Here is a 19,977-nt window from a genome sequence, read left to right as displayed (position 1 = left end):
TGTTGTAATTGTGACAAATGCGGATAGCGAAAGTAATTCAGTAGGACAGAAGTTAAACTAGCTATACCTATATTCCAAAGCTTTATAAATTTGTGAACATCGTACAATCGATAAACGCTATTTTATACTTTTTTTAAAATACTATTGCCCATTTTATCCAATTTATATTTATACATGTTCCATTACTTGATATGAAATAATTGCTAATGCTAATATGTACAAAACTATTATTAATCATATTTTATTAAATATGTATATGTATGTTATAATTATCATCATAAATTATTATTGTTAATTAAATCATATATTGCACAGACATTAAATAGCGAGTGGTATACTGCGAGGTGTTATAATATTATCTGCTACATTATATTTCACAGCAGTTAAACGCAATCGATGTTAGAAAAATGATATGATCTCTATAATTTACGTATTCTATGCTATATAGTATGAAATATTATGAATATTATTGTCCATTATATACTATGACATAGGCCTCTCCAATGGCACGCCACTGAGCTCGATCTTCGGCTCTTCGCATCCAGCCGTTGCTCGCCACTTTGCGAATATCGTCACCCGATATGGCTGGAGGACGTCCTGCATTACGCTACGAGAGGCCTATGTCCAGCAGTGGATGAGGACAGGCTGATGATGATGATGATGATGATGATATACTGTGATAACGTAATGAATAAAACTAATGATTATATAGTTGTATAATCATTAGTTATGTTTCACTGGCAATGTGTAAAATAAATAATGATTTTAATTTGACGTCATTTCTGCAGTACAATGTTAGCAATCCAAAAAAAAGACGCGTCGTTCTGGACCTTCCCGTCAAAAAAATGGGAGATCTCTATATTTAACGATTTTTTGAACGAACGAGTTCACTTACAAATTTGACTTGGCTATTTTTTTCTACCAGGCACAAAACCAAATATCTATCTTACGGTCCAATACTAGCGAGAAGTACACTAACTTGTAAAAATAATAAAGCCTGTTCGTAAAGACATGTCAGTCAGAGGGCGGTGAACCTGGGGAAGCTGATTACTTCTCACGTGGTCCGAGTAGACTTCCACGTAGAATGCAACCAGGATATCCTCAGGAATATCTAGGCAGTATAAAATAAATAATCTATACCTATATTATAAACTCGAAAGTAACTATCTGTCAGTCTAATCAGGGATAAACCGCTTCGATTGTGATAAAATTTTATATACTTGCAGACTCTTTTTTTCCTCATATTTAAAAAAAAACAAGCAAATCGACATCTAAAACTAAACCAAAAACAAGCTTAATATTAAGGGGTATAAATATACAAGGTAAAATATTTCAAACCCAGAACTAAAGAAATTAATCAAGGTACTTCAACAGTTTGGACGTAGGATTTTTTTTCATTTCACGACACTATCCATCCGTGTGTGCGTGTTTATGTTATACTTTACAAATGGCATTTTATTTTAAAACGATAATTTTATTATAATTTTGTTAGAAAAAATAACTTTTTCATTTTTGGGAATTATTTTTTTTTCTGAATTATATTAGGCTTTATAGAGTAGTTAAAACTGTGTGTTTCATTTAAAGTGGTGCTGACAATTCCATCCTGTATATTGTTAGAAATGATGACCATAGAGGGTATATTATAAGGACGAATCAAATAATTGGCTGGCACTTTTATGGGTTGTCAACGGTGACCGAAAGACAAGTATCGCTAACGTCACTCCGCCCGATTAATTCTGGGGAATTGGATATTGAAATTAGACTGCCAGATAATTCCTTTTAGTTGTTTAATAATTATTTGAAATTTTAATATATATGTCTTGTCTTATCATGATTCATCCATAGTCTTGATAAAATTTTAATACGAATGAATCATTCAACGTGTGATTACAGAAGTGGATGTAAACAAAGAAAGAGTTCTTTCTATTTACTTCCACATACACCGAAGTTAAGTAATAGCCGAAAATTCAAGAGACAAAAAATTTTGCAATACTAGTTAAGTACATCCCGCAACTTGCATTGCGTGGAACTTATGGCCTTTGCCGTGCTACTTTCATTTACATTGTACTTAAGTAATATCTTAAGGTGTTATATTCATATCTATTAAACTTCAGCTGGGATAGCAGGGTTCCTCATTAGATCTCTGTTTTACTAAGTTTTCTTAATATGCTTCGGACCTTCGGTTTTACATCATGTTCATGGAACGGGTGACATAGTTCATGCATCGTTTTGCTGCATTTTTAGGGTTCCATACATCAAAAGATCAAAACGGAACCTTTGTAGGAACCCTTTGTTGTCCGTCTGTTCAACAACCATTTATCTCGAGATGGCATTGAGGTATCAAGTTGAAATTAATATCAAATATTTAGGTCAACGGTCCCTTAATCCAATCAAATGATACGAGCATGTATGCATTGCTGCACTTTGTACGAAATTTACCGCGTAATCAAAACCTATAGGGTACTTCTACCTATATAAAATGAGTGCATACGCTTGTTACTTAAGTTTGTCAAGTTTTAAAAGTTATAACCATTGACTTACAATCCAGGAAATGGAGCACTCAGTGGGCGAGTGCGACTCGCACCGATTGATCGATATTTTCTAATGGTGAGCTTGCCAGAAGTTCATCTGAATATGAGATACGAGTATACCGTATGTAGGTATATGTTCAATATACGATTTTATATACTTAGTATTTGTTATTGGAAATAAATCTTTCAGTGATAATATTTATCACTAAGATAAAGAACTGATGGAAAGAACCTGATTTAATTCACTATCTAATAATCCATTAAGGTATATTATAAACAAAATTAATGAATTAAAGAAATATATTTGTATTTTTCAAAAATTATTTATGAAACTAAAGATATAGTATGTCAAAAGTGTTAAAAAAACCGGACAAGCACGAGTCGGACTCGTCTACCGAGGGTTCCGGGCAATAATTGTAGATCTCAAGCTTTTTCTGAAATTCAGGTTTAGCTTAGCCAGAGCATTTTCATCTGATACTTCACTTGAACTAGCGGCTTTAACACCGAATTTTGCCACCCTTTTAAGGAATATAAGAATATAAGGTAGTTTCCAAATGTATAGTTTTCCGACTTTTTCCTGAAATAAAAGATTTTATAATTTTGATGTCGGTGCCATATTATATGCCCTTAGTGATTAGATATTGTAGTAAGGTGTTTGTAGCATTAGCTTGAAACAGACGTCAAAATTATATATATTTTTAAATTATTTTTGTTTAACAAAATCAAAGTACGGTTTACTTTATGTACAATTTTTTTTTTTACTTTTTAGTTCGTTGTTTGAAGTCACAAGTTTTTTTTTGGGACAAATTATTTTATTAATTATTTTTTATTTATTATTTTATGTTGGATTTAGTTATTATTTATTGTTCTATAAAATAGCAAAAATATGCGCAATTATTTTCATAATATATTCCCAAAACTCAAGCTATCAATAAATCAATATCTTTGCGGTTATGATTAGAGAGATAGCGGAAAATTGTTACTGTTATCATTTTTCATACCAGAAATACTATAAACATATTTGTAGATGATACAAAAAAATTTTTTGTGTAACATGACGTTTAACTAGTGATATAAATATTAAAACAATATTTTAATCGGTATTCAATAGTTGAGGAGAGTCGTGACGAAGAGGCACAAGCGTGCGGCAGTAAGTGACGGGTTGTAGGTTCTATTCCCACTCGAGGGAAGGAAATATGTAACATATTCATTTCTTCTCTCTGAAAATTAGCCAAAGCGGAACGTTGAGTTCCGTTACTCAAAACACAATGCTTTCAAAATTCGGAGGAAAGTGGAGAACAGAAATATCATAATGGGAGTGTTGTATCTCAACACTAGGTTCCCTCCGCCAACCCTAATAAGTGCGGGATATAGGGTGAACTTAAAAAAAAACAATGTTGCAGTACAATTATTTCGTAAGGCTGTTGCATTTTTTAAATTGAATTAATTTAATTAAATTAATATAAAAAAATATTTTTATAATTGAAACTATTTATATTGACATATATACCTACGTAATTAGCAAGATTTATTTAGATACCTATATATTATGTTGATAAGATATACTTGCGACGGCGATTGTCGTTTATTTGATAGGTGCGTGAGGTCGAGTGTAGTGTTTTCAGTGCATTTCATATAACGTTCTATTATTCATAAAATATATCGATAGATTTCATAAAAGTTCCAATAGTGGATACTCATTTTCAGTTTAATTAATCGCAGAGTTTATAGACCGTAAATTAACTTTAATAAATATTATTTGTGAAATTGTGGTTGGAAGAATTAAAAAAAATTGATAGTGGTATGTTTACAAGCATTTCTTTGTTAATATAGGTTTTGTGTTGATTTGCATTGGATATTACCTTGCAGGAGTCTTGAAATTGAATCCAATCTATTCCATACTTTTACAAATTTCCCTCTTTTCTAAAATTATTAATAATAACAAAACAAAGACCTGTGCTATCTAAGTAGCTGTGCGTAAAACGCGTGATATTAAATCGGAGGCCTAATCTTATACAGAATAAACTAAGGCCCCATAATTGCTCTCCTATGCATGACATCTCTCCAGGAGTCCTAGATGTCTACCAACTTTGTATGGAACGAATAATATGTTTTAAGCTATCAAATGTAACTACGATCTTATTATTTTTATTTAAAGTATTTGGCCAAAAATTTAAAAATATATATTGGTCTCACGTTTATAAATAGATACCAACTTAGATATATCCTTAATATTTTTGGAAAGTACGATGCAGCAGCAAACAACAGACTGGTAAAAACATGGATAGTTTATATACTATAAATCCTAGGCTTCATTAGAACTTTTTAAATAATAAATCAATTTTACAGTTTGAAATTCGTCCTTGGTATGGTATGGTTCTTTTATTATGGCGTTCCGAGCTCCTCCTTACTATCGATTTGGAATTTCATTTAACTGATAAAAACATCTACGGTTACAAAATTAGCAAACTAGACAATTTGGGTACAGTCATTCCTCTTTGGACTCTACATTTATAGAAAAAAACATATTGTCAAATAATAAACATTTAATCTTATGATTTGATTTTTTTTGATCAGTGACATTTTTGTGTTTTACATTAAATAGTTTTAATCATTAGAATATTTATAAATAAATTTTCTGTAATTGTAGTGTAATGTACCGTACCCAAAGGTTAAAACGAGTCCCTTTTAATAAGATTCCGCTGTCTGTCCGTTGTCTGTCAGTCACCGGGCTGTATCTCATGAACTGTGATATTTGAATTAAAAAAAGATTTGTAGTATTTCTGTTGCCGTGTAAACAACAGCACAGCACCTAGCCTATATTTTTATTAAACATATTTTTTGATAATTAGTAATAATAGTAAAATTAAAATAAAAGAAATAAAAGATGAAGATGACCTAAATATATAATAAGTTAGATAATAATATAATTAGTTTAAGTGGATCAAAGTCAGTCTACAACGTTTCCTCTGTCGTGTCTAGGGCAATAAGGCAATAAGCAAATTAATAGCACTACTCGTTAGATCACCTACACAATATGGCGATCATCCTACACAGTAGTTGCTAGGTTTAAATTTTGCTAGTCTTTATTTTTCTACTTGGTGGATTCTTTGAAAAGAGATTATATAATATCATTTCTTTGGAATTTTGTGACAATGGGCACAAATAAATTTCCTTGATAATTTTCAAAGAAAATTGAATTTCAGAAAATGAAAGTTACGAAAGAGTTTAAGGAAGCCAGCTCTTGGATGAAGTTCCGTTTGCTTATGTGGAAAAACTTTTTACAACAATGGCGGCATCGCAAACAGACTTTGATAGAATTGCTGCTTCCAGTTGTGACAATGACCCTAGTTCTTATTTTACGTCAGCAAATAGAGCCCGTTAAGCAGGGAACCATAACCTACCCACCTATACCTGCATACAGTCTAAACTTTTCAAGAGAGGTTATGTAAGTACAAAAAGTATTATTTTAAAAGTGTTTTTTAAGTGTATTTTTTTTTTTGTAGTAATAATAATTCTATTTTTGCAGCGCAACCCTAGATTTTCGTGAACTCTCCTTGGCCTACTCACCACAGAGCCCTATTTTGGACGACGTAGTTCGAAGTGCCATTGTAAATTTGTTTGCTTTAAATTTAAGGGACTTAATATCTATCATAGCTGAACAAGACATAAATATTCCTGATATATCTATAGAGATTCCTGAAGATTTAAATACTACTATCATATACGAAATTGCAAAGCGCTTAGTTAGAATAACACCTTATAACAGTAGTTCACAACTGAGATCTATATACGGCAATGAACAAGATATTCGTCGGGTTATCGCCGCCATCGAATTTGATGACAGTTTGCTAGGTTCGTAGAAAATTTATGCTGTAGTTAAATATTTTACTAGAAATATCTGGTAAAAAATCACGTGAGAGCAGTACTCTAACAAAAATTTTATAATATTTTTTAGGGACAACACAACTGCCAAATAACGTGAGCTACGCAATCAGATTTCCAGAAAGACCTCGGTTGAACTCTATTCTTGGCATTGGAGGACGAAATTGGCGTACCGGCAATACTTTCCCACTTTTTGAATTGCCAGGACCAAGGTTTCCTTATTCTTGGGAAGGAGGAAATGATCCAGGTAGCGCATAAATAATTAAACAAAATAATTTTTTAATGATTAAAATGACATTTAATAATAAAATTATTTTTATAGGTTACGTCAATGAATTGTTTATAGCGATACAACAATCTATATCTATGGAACTGATATCCCGTTTCGCTGGTGAAAAATTAAATGCTTTCACAGTAAATTTACAAAGATACCCTCATCCGCCATATGTCGAAGATCTCGCCGTGGAGGCTTTGATATTTATATTCCCTATGTTTTTTATGCTTAGTTTTAGTTATACAGCTGTAAACATTGTGCGATCTGTAACTGTTGAAAAGGAACTCCAACTCAAGGTACAAAATATACTATATAATAAATTGTTCTGTTAATGTCGTATAAATTAACTAATTAATTAATATCACCAGGCCAGTTGAGGCCAGTCTTGGCGGAGTAATACAAGCGTGTGACTTGTAAACGCGAAGGTTGTGGGTTCAATCTTCACTCTAGGAAATGAATTTTTAACATTATAAGAGCAGCGTTGCATTCCGCCACTCAAAAATATCAAAAAACCACTCAAAAATCAATAAATCTTTAATATTTGTTTTTTACTCCAGGAGACAATGAAGATAATGGGTCTCAATACATGGCTACATTGGACAGCGTGGTTCTTTAAACAAATGATATATATGTTTATAATTACAATTCTTATCGTCATTATATTGAAGGTTTGTAGATCACAATTAAATCAAATATAGATATATACGAGTATGCGACGGATTCATTTATTATGAATAAATATATTTTCAGATAAACTGGTTCACCACCGAGCAAGGCTACAGCGGCTACGCCGTCTTCACTAATACTCCGTGGACTGTTCTACTATTCTACATTACATTGTATTTATCTTGCACCATATTTTTTTGCTTCATGATAAGCGGTTTTTTTTTAAAAGGTATATATTATTAGTTTTTTTGATATCAAATTTTAATAAATTTATAAATAATTTAGACCTGACTCCATGTTAACTTTAACAGTTTCCAACTTCGCACCCTTCTGACTGCGGTGTAATCGTTAAAAGAAGCACAAAGCTTTCCCTCCACATATGTATTATTATAGTGGTTTTTAAATTAATACGATTAAATATATAATTTTTGTCTATATTATCAGTAGACGTTTTATCAGAATAATTCTTAACAAAATTTATTTACCTACGTAAATAGGTTGACGTAATGAGTAATTAAATTGATTTAGGTATTTTCTTTAAGTAAAAATTTGTGACTAAATATGTTTAATTTATTATTATTATAGCAAGCACAGCGGCGTTGTTTGGTGGAGTTATATGGTTTATGTCCTTTATCCCAGCCGTTTTGTTGGGTATAGATGTGGAGGTACCCCTTGCTGTTCAGGCTATCTCGTGTATCAGTATTAACTCAGCCATGTCTTTTGGATTTCAATTGATATTAGGCAAAGAGAACAGTGAGGGTTAGTATGAGACATTTGTTGTTTTTTTCAATTAATAATATTTTTTTCTATAATATTTTTCAAACGTCCTTTCAATTACAGGCATGCAATGGGGTGAATTTTTCGCTACTCATTCAGTCGACTCCAACAGGTTGTTGTTTGGACATATTTGTATCTTTTTAATTTTTGACAGCGTACTTTATATGTTAATTGCACTATATTTGGAACAAGTCTTACCGGGTCCTTATGGAGCCCCCAAACCTTGGTATTTCCCTTTTCAAAAATCATTTTGGTGTTCGTCTAGAAAAGTAGTTTATGGTTAGTTGAGATTTTTATGATTATTTTGTTTTTATAATATTCATGTTTAGGTGAAAAATAAAAGTTTTTGATATAAGTAATATTTCAGATGATACGCTTTTTGGTGCCACTGATACGTACGAGACGATTAAAGAAAAGGATCCAATGGATCTTGATGTTGGTGTGAAAATGATTGTAAGTGTATTTTTGAATTAAGAATTAATATCTTAAATAAAAAATCACATAAGTAAGTGATAAGTTCATAATGTTCGTTACAGAATTTAACTAAAGTTTATGGCAATAATGTGGCGGTAAATAATTTGAATTTGAATATTTTTGATGATCAAATAACTGTTCTGCTGGGACATAATGGAGCTGGGAAATCTACAACGATTTCAATGTTAACAGGTAAAATAAATGCAGGTATATCGTACGACATTATAATAAAAAAAAACATATACCTTTGTGTACTTTTTAATTTGAACATGTTTATTATTAAATACTTTTTAATCAGTTTTGCCTTTAATTTAATACTTTAAGTATTGTTCGGTAGAAAATCCTTTAGTTAGAAAGTAATTAATGTTTAGAAAATATTGTTATAATTATTCTTTATTTTCTTTGTTATTTTTATTACAAGTGTTTACTTATTAAGATCGAAATAAAAAAAATCTATCAGTTCTGCAGATCTGAGAGTCGGCACAAACTCAACAATATTTTTTTTAAATACAATTTACAAGAAATACGAGTATATGCCGATCATTAACATCAACAGAATTTAATAAAAAAAGAATGGTGAATAGATTTCAAAAGATAATGAAAGAAAATATGTTAACACTTTCTGTAAAATTGAAGGTAATGTGGAAATCACTCAAGGCAACGTGTGGGTAGCGGGATACAACATGTCTACGCAAACACGCTTAGCCCGTTCTCATCTTGGTCTTTGCCCGCAACACAACGTTGTTTTCAACGAGCTGACTGTCCGCGAACATCTAGAGTTCTTCGCCAGACTTAAAGGATACAGCGGCGACGATCTTGACAATGAGATAGATAATCTCATTGATAGGTTGGAGATGCAGGAGAAGGTATATTTCATTTTAGTTCACAATTTCTATTGGTTGGTAATTGGTTGGGGAGAGCCATGGCGTAGCACTGTATAATCACTGTAAACAGTCATGTTTACAGTGATTATACAGTGCATTCCCATTCGAGAAAATATTTAATATTTATATTTCCTCGCTCTTAACACTGGGCTCCCGGGTTCCTTCAGCCTACCCTGCTAGGTGTGAGATACAGCGGGAACTTAAAAATTGTATTCGTTGTTCATTTTAATTTCGTCGTTAATTTTATTACTCCGTTTACACAGAGACATTACTTAGCGAGAGGTCTATCGGGCGGTCAGAAACGTAGACTTTGTGTTGGAATTGCTCTCAGTGGTGGACCACGAGTGGTTCTCCTCGATGAACCTACTTCTGGTATGGATCCTTCGTCCCGACGAGCTTTGTGGGACTTGCTTCAAAAAGAAAAGAAAGGTAATAATATTTATATTACGGAAAATTAGACTTTATCATACTAAGATTGTTTTAAGCCGGCAAGAATTTTATTTTAATCTGTCAATGACATCTGATCTCTAATTAAACATTACGTCTAGGGAGATCCATCATCTTAACGACACACTTTATGGACGAGGCCGACTATCTTGGCGATCGCGTTGCAATTATGTCGAGTGGTCGTCTTCAGTGTATCGGCTCTCCGTATTTCTTAAAGCACCACTACGGCGTTGGATACACTCTTGTCATAGTTAAAAATAGAGATTTTCAAGCTGACCAATGTACTGCGTTAATTAGAAGATACATACCAGGCACTATGGTAAAGGAAGATCATGGTAAGAAATTTTATTATCAGTAATTATAGTATTTGTTTGTAAACTAGTAAATCTTCTATAATATAACACAATAAATGTAGTATTTTGATGAGTCACAATGAGTGTTGTATGTTTTTAATAACAAGTACTTTGAATAGCAATGAAGTTTAGATTAGAATTTTACCTGAAAGTAAACTTGAGTCACTTCAGCTATTATGATTTAATGTAAATAAAATCGTAGCTTCACGCTGTATCTTGCAACCCTCAGGGTAGGCACAGGGAACCTAATGTTAGGATAATCCGTACGCCATTTTCCGCCGAATTCTGCAGGCATTGCGTGTTGATTGGCGGAACTCAACGGCGTGCTTTGCCTCCATACCAAAGCGAAGAAATGAAAATATAAATATAAATAAATATTTCATTTCCTCGAATGAGGATCGGACCCACAATCAGTCGCACTTGTGCCCCTACGCCACGATTGCCCTAAATATTCATAGTAATGGGATAACACTATTTTAGTTTATTTTATATCAACATATTTATAGATAAGTAAGTAAGTGTGTCTAAATATTGCAGGCAAAGAAGTTACTTATAATCTACCTAATGAATACTCACATGTTTTTGAAGATTTACTAAATGAACTTGAAGGAACTATAAACAATATACAATTCAAAAGCTATGGATTAGTCGCTACTACATTGGAGGATGTCTTTATGTCGTGAGTGCTAAATAATTTCTATTTTAAGAGAAATTCGATCAAATTATTAACATGTAGGTATAATATATGGGTACGTCAACGTATTTATTTGTAAAAATACATTTTTATTGAGTATACTTAGTACGTTTGGGTAAGATCGGTGATGAGGCAAGATCGTAATGGACATCGTCCTAGGATCACGGATTACCAAGCATCTTGCAAAATAAATACACATAATATCTTACTACACCCCCCCTCCACCCTTTCGACCACATGTGATTAATAGACGGCACCTTATTGAAGCATTGCTGGACTACTTTGGACCAGATATTTTCCTACACGTGTTTTTTGTTTTTAATTTTTCGGGACAAAATTTTTATTAGTAAAATTTCTGGTGTAGGCACCAGACTATTTTGGAGTGGACCACCCGGTCCCCCTTCTTCCTACGCTAATGTCTAACACATCAAAACAGAATAATACCCCAACGCCAACGTACCTTATATGTATAGATTAAACATTCGTCTATCACGGAGGGTAACTAACCTACTTCAATAACTTGTTTGTGTAATGCGAAAACCTCTTCAAATTGTAAGTGCTACGATTGTTATTATTATTTAGGTGCATATTACGCACCTCACTTCAAACGCGAGTTCAGTACAACAGCACTGGAGTGAATCACAGAATATTGTCAACCGGTCAAGTGCGAGTTGCCAACTCGCACAACGAGGGATCCGTAACAATTTCAGGATTTATTTATTTATTTACTACTACTTTTATTTTGTACTAATATTGTGCAATTGCGCATATTGCCAAAACATTTTTTTTATGAACCGATTGAAATAAAACAGACACTAATTGTTAAGAGAAACTTCCCAAATTAATACATTTGAACAAACGACAGACAAACCGACAAAAAAAATAAAAAAATATTGAAGTTCGTACACATCCCTGCACTTGACCCCTCCCAGCACTAGACCGGTTCTCTCCTGGTAAGGCACGGTACCCTCAAAAAAGAGAGCTCAAACAACCGTATTTAAGAGCAACCCCAAATATAATACATCCTTAAATGACCGAACGCATTGTAGATCGCTATACGCGTAAACCATTTATTGACGTAAAGTAACAAGAACATGTGTGTATCGAATTCAATTTTACAAGATTTTAATATATTTGGTTAATATTTTTTATCTTTTAATTCAGGGTAGGTTCAGACGTGGAACTTAGTTCGGAATCAGAAGACACGACTGCGACAGCGGATGTGTCTCAAGATGCCAGTGTTGATGATTTATCATTGGAAACTTGTAAGCGCTATATAAGTTTTATCTTATTTCTTCTCTATTTTCACACATTATTCATACGATTATTATTTATCTATTGATTGTTATTTAATAAGTGTTTGAATGGATCTTTAAATATTTTGGGTTAACATAATAAATTAATAATATTATAGTAGGCCGTCGTGGCGCAGCGGCACAAGGGTGTGACTGTAACGCGACAGTTGTGGGTTCGATCCCCACTCGAGGAAGTTAAATATTTATTTACGTTTATATTTCCATTTCTTCGCTCTGATATAGAGGCAAAGCGGGGCGTTGAGTTCTGCCACTCAACACGCAATGCCACCAAAATTGGGCGGAAAGTGGGGAACGGAGTGCCTTAACACTGGGTTTCATCTGCCTACCCTGCTGTGTGCGGGATACAGCGTGAAGCTGATTTAATTTAATTTAATTTTGATTTACAGTGAATCAAAGCGATGACAATGAAACTGGCTTACGTTTGCTCTGGCTCCACGTAAGCGGAGTTTGGCTAAAACTATTTTTGGTGTGGAGCAGATCCTGGGGGCTTCTATTGTTACAGATCTTGGTACCAATACTGCAAATTAACTTGAGTTTTGCTATCTTACAATACTTAGTGGCAGCACAGTCTACGGTCACCCCCAGGACATTGACACTGGCTGAAGGGTACGTCATTAAGATAATAAATTTGTTTTCTTATTGCAATAATAGTTCTAGCAGGGTGAGCATGGGAAAACTCCACTGGTCCCTAATGAATCGTTTTTACTTGTTAGCGTTGTATGTAAAAGTGTGACACATCAAACTTTTGGACTCTAACCGTTAAAGCAAGGTTCTTAGTGTAGGTTTCTTTTCTCAATATCTTTAAAAGAAATTAAAAAATTTTACTGAACATCTCAATATATTTTTTCTTAACTTTCCGAATATTATAAATTGTAAATAATTTGAAATTTATTAATTGTAACCTACCAAAATATTTATAAAATAGATACTACTAAGCTATATAATATGCTACAAGTAACAAAAACCAAAGTATCTAGTGGAATATAGCTCTAATTGATAAATCTAATTTTAGGTACATGAATACAGAAACATTTTTAAGATTTAACGGCACTAATTCTTCGTCGTTGGGTTCCTTAGCAAGAGAAGGTTACAAGACATTGTATAATACAGCCGATATAGACACAATGAAACTATCGTTAGTTGACGATCAGAACATTGAAGATTATTATTTAGAACGGGTAAGACTATAATTCTATATTGAAATTTAAAAAAATCACTATCTAAGGAGTTTTATCTATATTTAATACAATTTTTAATGTTCGTTTAACAAATTTCTCAAAGATAATTAATGGCTGTCGCATCTTTCTTATCTTATCGTATGTTTATTGTATTTTATTTTTTTATACACTCAAACAAACAATTTTACATTCTCTTTTGAAATAGATTCTTTTCATTTAGATACATTACATAATAATCTATTAATATAATTACTAAATATTTCAGACGTCGGATTCTGTGGTCCTGGCGGCATATCGTAATAGGCTTCTAATAGGAGCTACATTTGACGACGAGTCGGGTATAGCCTGGTTCAGTAACTTTGGCTATCACGATGTGGCTACTTCACTTGCAACCTTACATGAGGCAATGCTCAGCGCAGTAAATTCCTCAGCTATTATGAAAGTATATAACTACCCTCTGGAAGCTAATTACAATGATGATGTAAGTTTCTATAATAATTAATGTCCATATTTTCAGTGTTTATTTACGGTCAGTAACTTGTGCCTTTTCCCCCCACACATGGCATCGGGGCAAAATGGGGCGCCAAAGAAGTAACCTTTTCTCTTTTAATGACATGAGATCTAAATATTTCAAAATTTCCAGAATGTGTCGAAAAATTGTTATGGTGGCAGCCTTGAATATAAAGATTGTCTTATCAAGTTTGTCGATCTTTACATTCAATGCTGCCAAGTAGGGGTGTCACAGAAATCTCGCTGCAGAGTACTGGTAGTACTAAAGCTTGTGCTGCCAGCAGGTGTATTTGACTAGTCGTGACTCGTGGTCGCCCTGGAACTGGCTGTAGATGGCTGAGCAGATTTGATTTTAGGGTCTTTTCTTACTTTTGATTATTTTCTTCCCAAGTGTTCCATCGTGAATGCAGTCAGAGAAATGCATTAACGATGATTGTAAGTACATTTCTGATTTAGAATTCTCTAGGCATTGCGTGTTGACTGGCGGAGCTCTAAACCGCGCATTGCCTCGTTACCAGAAGGGGCAAATAACATGTGAACGCACAACTGTCGCGTTCAAAGTCATTCGAAATATTTTTCTAAATTTTTTTTTATTATTACAGGGTGACCTACAGTTGCTGGTATCATTGCTATCGACACAAGTTGCAGGCACCATTGGAAATTGTTTGGCCATTGTCAGTGCAGTTTTCATTATGTTTTACATAAAGGTAATAATCAAAAACTTTATCAGAATTAGATAAAGCATTAGAACAGAACAGGACTAGAACGATTCAAATGTTCTTAATGTCGTCCACGGAAATGAGGATGAAATTTTCAATGTATACAAAATATATGTACATATTATATTGTTAATCTCTTATATTGAACTTGGTTAGGATTTTGACTTGATGTCCACTGAACTTATTTTCCTTTAGGTACCTACAACAAAATAACATAAGTTACAATTTAAAATAAATTAATTATTGAAAGGCTTTCATAGAATAATTTATGTTTGCTTCACGTTGTAACCCGCATATAGCAGGGTAGGCAGAGGAAACCTAGTGTTAAGTGAATTCATTCTCTACTTTCCTTCTACTTCATTCTATCTTTCCTTTTACTTCATTTGGTTGTGTGTGTTTAGGAGCGTGTTACACGTGCAAAATTACTTCAACGAGCTGCGGGCATGCAGCCGGCCGTCATGTGGGGCGCCGCCGCCGTGTTCGACTGGCTCTGGTTCTGCGTGATAAGCGTCACTATCATTATCTCTTGTGCGGCCTTTCAAATCATCGGCTTGTCTACTGTAGCTGAATTGGGCAAGTTAGCTTCTCATTAAGACACTTAGAATTTTTGAAGATAGAAAACTAACATACTTTATTTATTTTTAGGACGCCTTTACTTATTTATAATAGTGTATGGGGCAGCCATGTTACCTCTGCATTACCTTTTCTCACTTGTTTTCAACGGTCCGGCTTTAGGATTCGTCATTATGTTTTTTGTCAACGTTCTATTTGGTAAGTAACTATAATTGCAAATATTAACATTCGTAATTCTTCGTAGACACCTAAGTATATATAATATAGTTATTCGTTATTAATGTAGGTAATTTTAAGGCAAGCTTTATTTTAACAGGTTTAATAGGAGCTCAAATAGTAGAAGCGTTGTCTTTACCAACTTTGAATACAGGTGATGCAGCCAGAATTATGGACTATATTTTACCATTTTTCCCACTCTACAGTTTAGTTACAGCAACGAGGTAAAGATTGATTTAATTTCTTTTTTAAACTTTTTCATTATTTTTTTAAGAAATAATAATTTAGACAAAACATTTATTCCTACAGAAAAATGAATCAAGTTGGTCTAAGAGTGCACTCTTGTCTGGAGTATTGCGGATATGTGACCAGTATTTTTCCAAACATAACGGAATGCACTATGGACGCTTTATGTGAAAACTTTTCAAAAAATTGTTGTAGTAAGTATATAAATAAAAATAATAATGGCTAAGTGCGAGTCGGACTCTCTCATCGAGGGAAATTTCTTAGGATCTCGTACAAATTTCAGAATTGTAGGTGAACGGGAGTTGACAAATTTAAATATGTGGACATTTGCACTTATTTTGTATGATATGACCTACAAATATAAGTTTGTAATGATTCAGATTATTCCATTTATTTGTATTGTAAGGTCTCATTTTGTGCTAAGCTTTATAAATGTGGGTCGTCGGGAGTATAATAGATTTTGATTAATTTCATACAAAATACAGCAGAATTCATTCATAAATGCTCATATCTTTTGATTGCGTTGACTTAGAAGCTTGACGGATTGATAAATATTTGATATTAATTTCAGCATGATAACACCATGCAATCTCGAGATAAATAGTCTTGAAAAACGGAGAGACGGACAAGAAAGCTATCCTACATATCCTAAAAATATCGATACTATATAATAATAAAATATCTAAAGTCTGTGGATTACCATCCAGCATCCGCAGTTTTTACATATAGGTACTCATAAACTGTACAATAAAGCAGACAATATTTTAACTTCTTTCTAGTTCGTGAAAACCCTTTCTTTGATTGGGAAGATCCAGGCTCTTTGCGGTATATTGTCTGCAGTCTGGCGTCCTGCATTTTATTCTGGATGTTAGTGATGATCATTGAATACAATTGGTTACAAAGAGTAAGTTAACAATTGTTTTTGTCTCTTAACTTGATTTGACTAGTTATTTTATGTTACTCTTTTTCTTAATTTATAATTTGCAGCTTTTTACACGAGGAAAAAAGGCACCTCCTCTGAATGAGTCGTCTATGGATCCAGATGTTTTGGATGAAGCGAAACATGCAAATCATGTCAATGAAACGGCTCCTGAAATAGCTCTTGTTTCTCGTGGCCTCACTAAATATTATAAGGATCACCTCGCTGTAGATCAGATTTCTTTCAGTAAGTAAAAAAATTACATTCATTTTGTTTTGTCACACACACACAATGTACTACCATAACAATAAAAGGACTTAAAAGATTAAATATCGTCAAATTTACACCCAAGGCTTGTACTATAAAAGAAACTGCAAATACCTCGAGTATTTTGAATTCAAAAATACATTTTGTTTATCATTATAAACATCGATATTATAATAACTTTTTCTACCATTGTTACAGCTGTAAGTGAAGCAGAATGTTTTGGCCTGCTAGGAGTGAATGGAGCTGGTAAAACAACAACATTTAAAATGTTAATGGGAGACGAAACTATATCAAGTGGGGATGCGTTTGTTAGAGGATACTCTGTTAAAAGTGATCTAACTAAAGTTCATGCAAATATTGGTGAGTATTGTCTCAGACTCTTTTAAATTTAATGTATTTTTTTATGACTGAAAGAAATGAATTAATAAATATATTTGTGTAGGTTATTGTCCTCAATTCGATGCGGTTTTCGGCGAATTGACGGGACGAGAAACTCTGCATCTTTTCGCACGGTTCCGTGGTTTGAAATATGCAAATTCTTCAGTGAGAGCAGAAATTTTGGCGAACGCTTTAGGCTTTACTAAACATTTAGACAAACGGGTAAGTATTACGGGGAAATATAAATGAAAAACATTATAGCTTACTTTGAAATCATAGTTCAAAGTCGACGTTAATATTTCGTAATGATATTGGACAATGAGAATTATAATTGCGTTTGACTGACATTTTATATTAAAAAAATAATTTCATCAATTATTAAATCAATTCCTTTAGGTACAACAATATTCAGGAGGAAATAGAAGAAAACTGAGTACCGCGGTCGCGATGTTGGGTAAAACGCGGTTGATCTTCGTGGACGAGCCGACCACGGGCGTGGACCCGGCGGCCAAGCGGCAAGTATGGCGGGCCATACGAGCGGCGAGGCGGGCAGGCCGGGCGTTCGTGCTGACCTCTCACAGCATGGAGGAGTGCGAGGCGCTCTGCTCTCGTCTCACCATCATGGTCAATGGCCGCTTCCAGTGCATAGGTTCTCCGCAGCACTTGAAGAGTAAATACTCTGAAGGTACTCATTGATAGCGATTTCACTTTTTTTTTTTGCTTTGGTCTTAGTTATGGCTGATACCGAAACTTTTTATTATTATAAAGAATACTTATAGACAAACTAATATACTACTAATAGACGATGATGACGATGTTTTTACCCCACATTGAATGATCCGAAGTTTTTCCGTTTTCAAGATATAAGCCATACATTTTTTTCTTTATATATCACATTTGAGTAATAAAATTATGAAGATTTTGCAGGTTTTTTTAAATAAGTTTTGTCCAATAAGCCAAGAATTGGCCACGTATTAAGTAAGTGTTAACCTAGGACCTAGTGATAAGACACTCCGCTCCCCATTTTCTGCCAAATTTTGGAGGCATAGCGTGTTCAGTTTCAACTCAACTCTGCGTTTAGCCTCGATACCAAGGCGAAGAAATGAAAATATTAATTATATAATTTTGATAGAATGCCTAACATTATTTCAGGTTTCACTTTAACTATTAAAATGAACGCCGACAATCCAGCTAGAACTTCAATATCGGCTGAAAGTAAAGTGCAAGCGGTAAAAGATTTCGTTACTACACACTACAATGACGCTAAATTGATGTAAGTAGGATGTTACTTACTGTATTTTGATTTAAAAACGTGTCTTTTACGATAATTTAAAAACGTAACTAAGTCGTAACGTATCTCCTATACCTAAAACATTTTTTTTCTATGATGCAAAAATATTATTTTTTAAGGAAATTATAGAATGTCATTATATATTTTTTTTCTTATAGCTTCATGCTATATTCCGAACATAGCAGTGTAGGCACTAGGCAGAGGAAACCTAGTATTAAGGCACACTACCTATCAACACTTCTGTTCCTCAGTTTCCGTCGAATTCTTGAAGGATTGCACAAATATAAAACAAAAACAGATAATGAACAAACAATATTTAAATATATTATGTATGGTGTATTGTACCGTTCCATTCCACCCGCTGGAAAAACGCTTTATACCAACAAAATCTTTTAAAACATTGGATATTCATTTAATGTTGAACAATTTGCAGGGAAGAATATCAAGGTATAATCACTTACTATTTGCCGGACCGCAGTATGGCTTGGTCAACAATGTTTGGTATTATGGAAAAATCGAAACGAGAACTAGACGTCGAAGACTACAGCATACTTCAAACGACACTGGAACAGATATTTTTACAGTTTACTAAATATCAACAAGAAGGAAGATAATATTAAATTATAATTTTCTCGTATAGCTAAAATAAAATGTTTAATATAAGTATTGTTGGATATCTGGTTATTAGATTTTGTACATAAAAAAATCATGGAGATAATTTTTTTATAATATTTTTTTAAAGATTATTTTACGGTAAGTAAATATTATATTTATTATATATTATTATTTCTAAATTGAACGAAGTTCTCTCTATGTATACTAAATTATTTAATATTAATGTTATATTTATTTGTTAGATTTAATTTAGTTTTTATAATTATATTTTTTTAAATTCTACATTAGAAAACGTATATTACAGTACATCCATATATCCATTATATTATATAAATTCCCATTCTTATGAAATTTACGTATTGTTTATAAGATACATGTTTATCAAATATTTTCAAAACTAATAAACTTTTATATGACTATCATAATAGCGATATAAAAGCGGATTAGATAGTATAATATGGGACATACATTAGAAGCAACGACACTTGCCACAATCTTCATACTCATATTTGCTTAACACAAATAAAATGGTCGTAAATTACAAAATTTCTTTCAATTAATAGAAGTGTTTATTATTGCATAACAATGAATTTTCTATGAATATAAGAAATTTTATTAAATAATTTACCTATATATAAATATAAACCAAAGGTAGTCTTGCCATGACATCATGTTCATATTTTAGATATAGTGTTTTTATAAGAGAAAATAAATATTTTATATCAATAAGACGTTGTATAATTATTTCTATAAAGATAAAATGA

The 19,977-nt window shown here is 32.9% G+C and overlaps 1 protein-coding gene across 1 annotated transcript; it reads left to right on the top strand.

Moving 5' to 3' along the window:
- The first annotated feature begins 4,192 nt into the window (after positions 1–4,192).
- LOC146531417 (phospholipid-transporting ATPase ABCA3-like) lies at positions 4,193–19,942 on the top strand. Its single transcript, XM_085197980.1, has 31 exons — positions 4,193–4,332; positions 5,738–5,979; positions 6,061–6,386; positions 6,490–6,663; positions 6,739–6,986; positions 7,248–7,358; positions 7,441–7,585; positions 7,942–8,115; positions 8,197–8,412; positions 8,501–8,586; positions 8,670–8,799; positions 9,244–9,473; positions 9,755–9,920; positions 10,040–10,273; positions 10,829–10,970; positions 12,150–12,250; positions 12,688–12,907; positions 13,314–13,479; positions 13,745–13,960; positions 14,592–14,696; positions 15,110–15,281; positions 15,354–15,479; positions 15,598–15,721; positions 15,807–15,937; positions 16,523–16,647; positions 16,731–16,908; positions 17,128–17,289; positions 17,372–17,529; positions 17,704–17,992; positions 18,460–18,580; positions 19,032–19,942. The coding sequence occupies exons 2-31, from the start codon at positions 5,741–5,743 to the stop codon at positions 19,210–19,212; spliced, it is 5,196 nt and encodes a 1,731-aa protein (XP_085054106.1). The 5' UTR covers positions 4,193–4,332; positions 5,738–5,740; the 3' UTR covers positions 19,213–19,942.
- The last annotated feature ends 35 nt before the right edge of the window (positions 19,943–19,977 follow it).

Source organism: Heliconius melpomene, chromosome 15 (genome assembly GCF_056956725.1).
Source record: "Heliconius melpomene rosina isolate 202511_hmr_F chromosome 15, ASM5695672v1, whole genome shotgun sequence".
NCBI classification, from domain to species: Eukaryota; Metazoa; Arthropoda; class Insecta; order Lepidoptera; family Nymphalidae; genus Heliconius; species Heliconius melpomene.
Note: the sequence above shows the minus strand (reverse complement) of the source record. Positions and strands in the feature narration are given on the sequence as shown.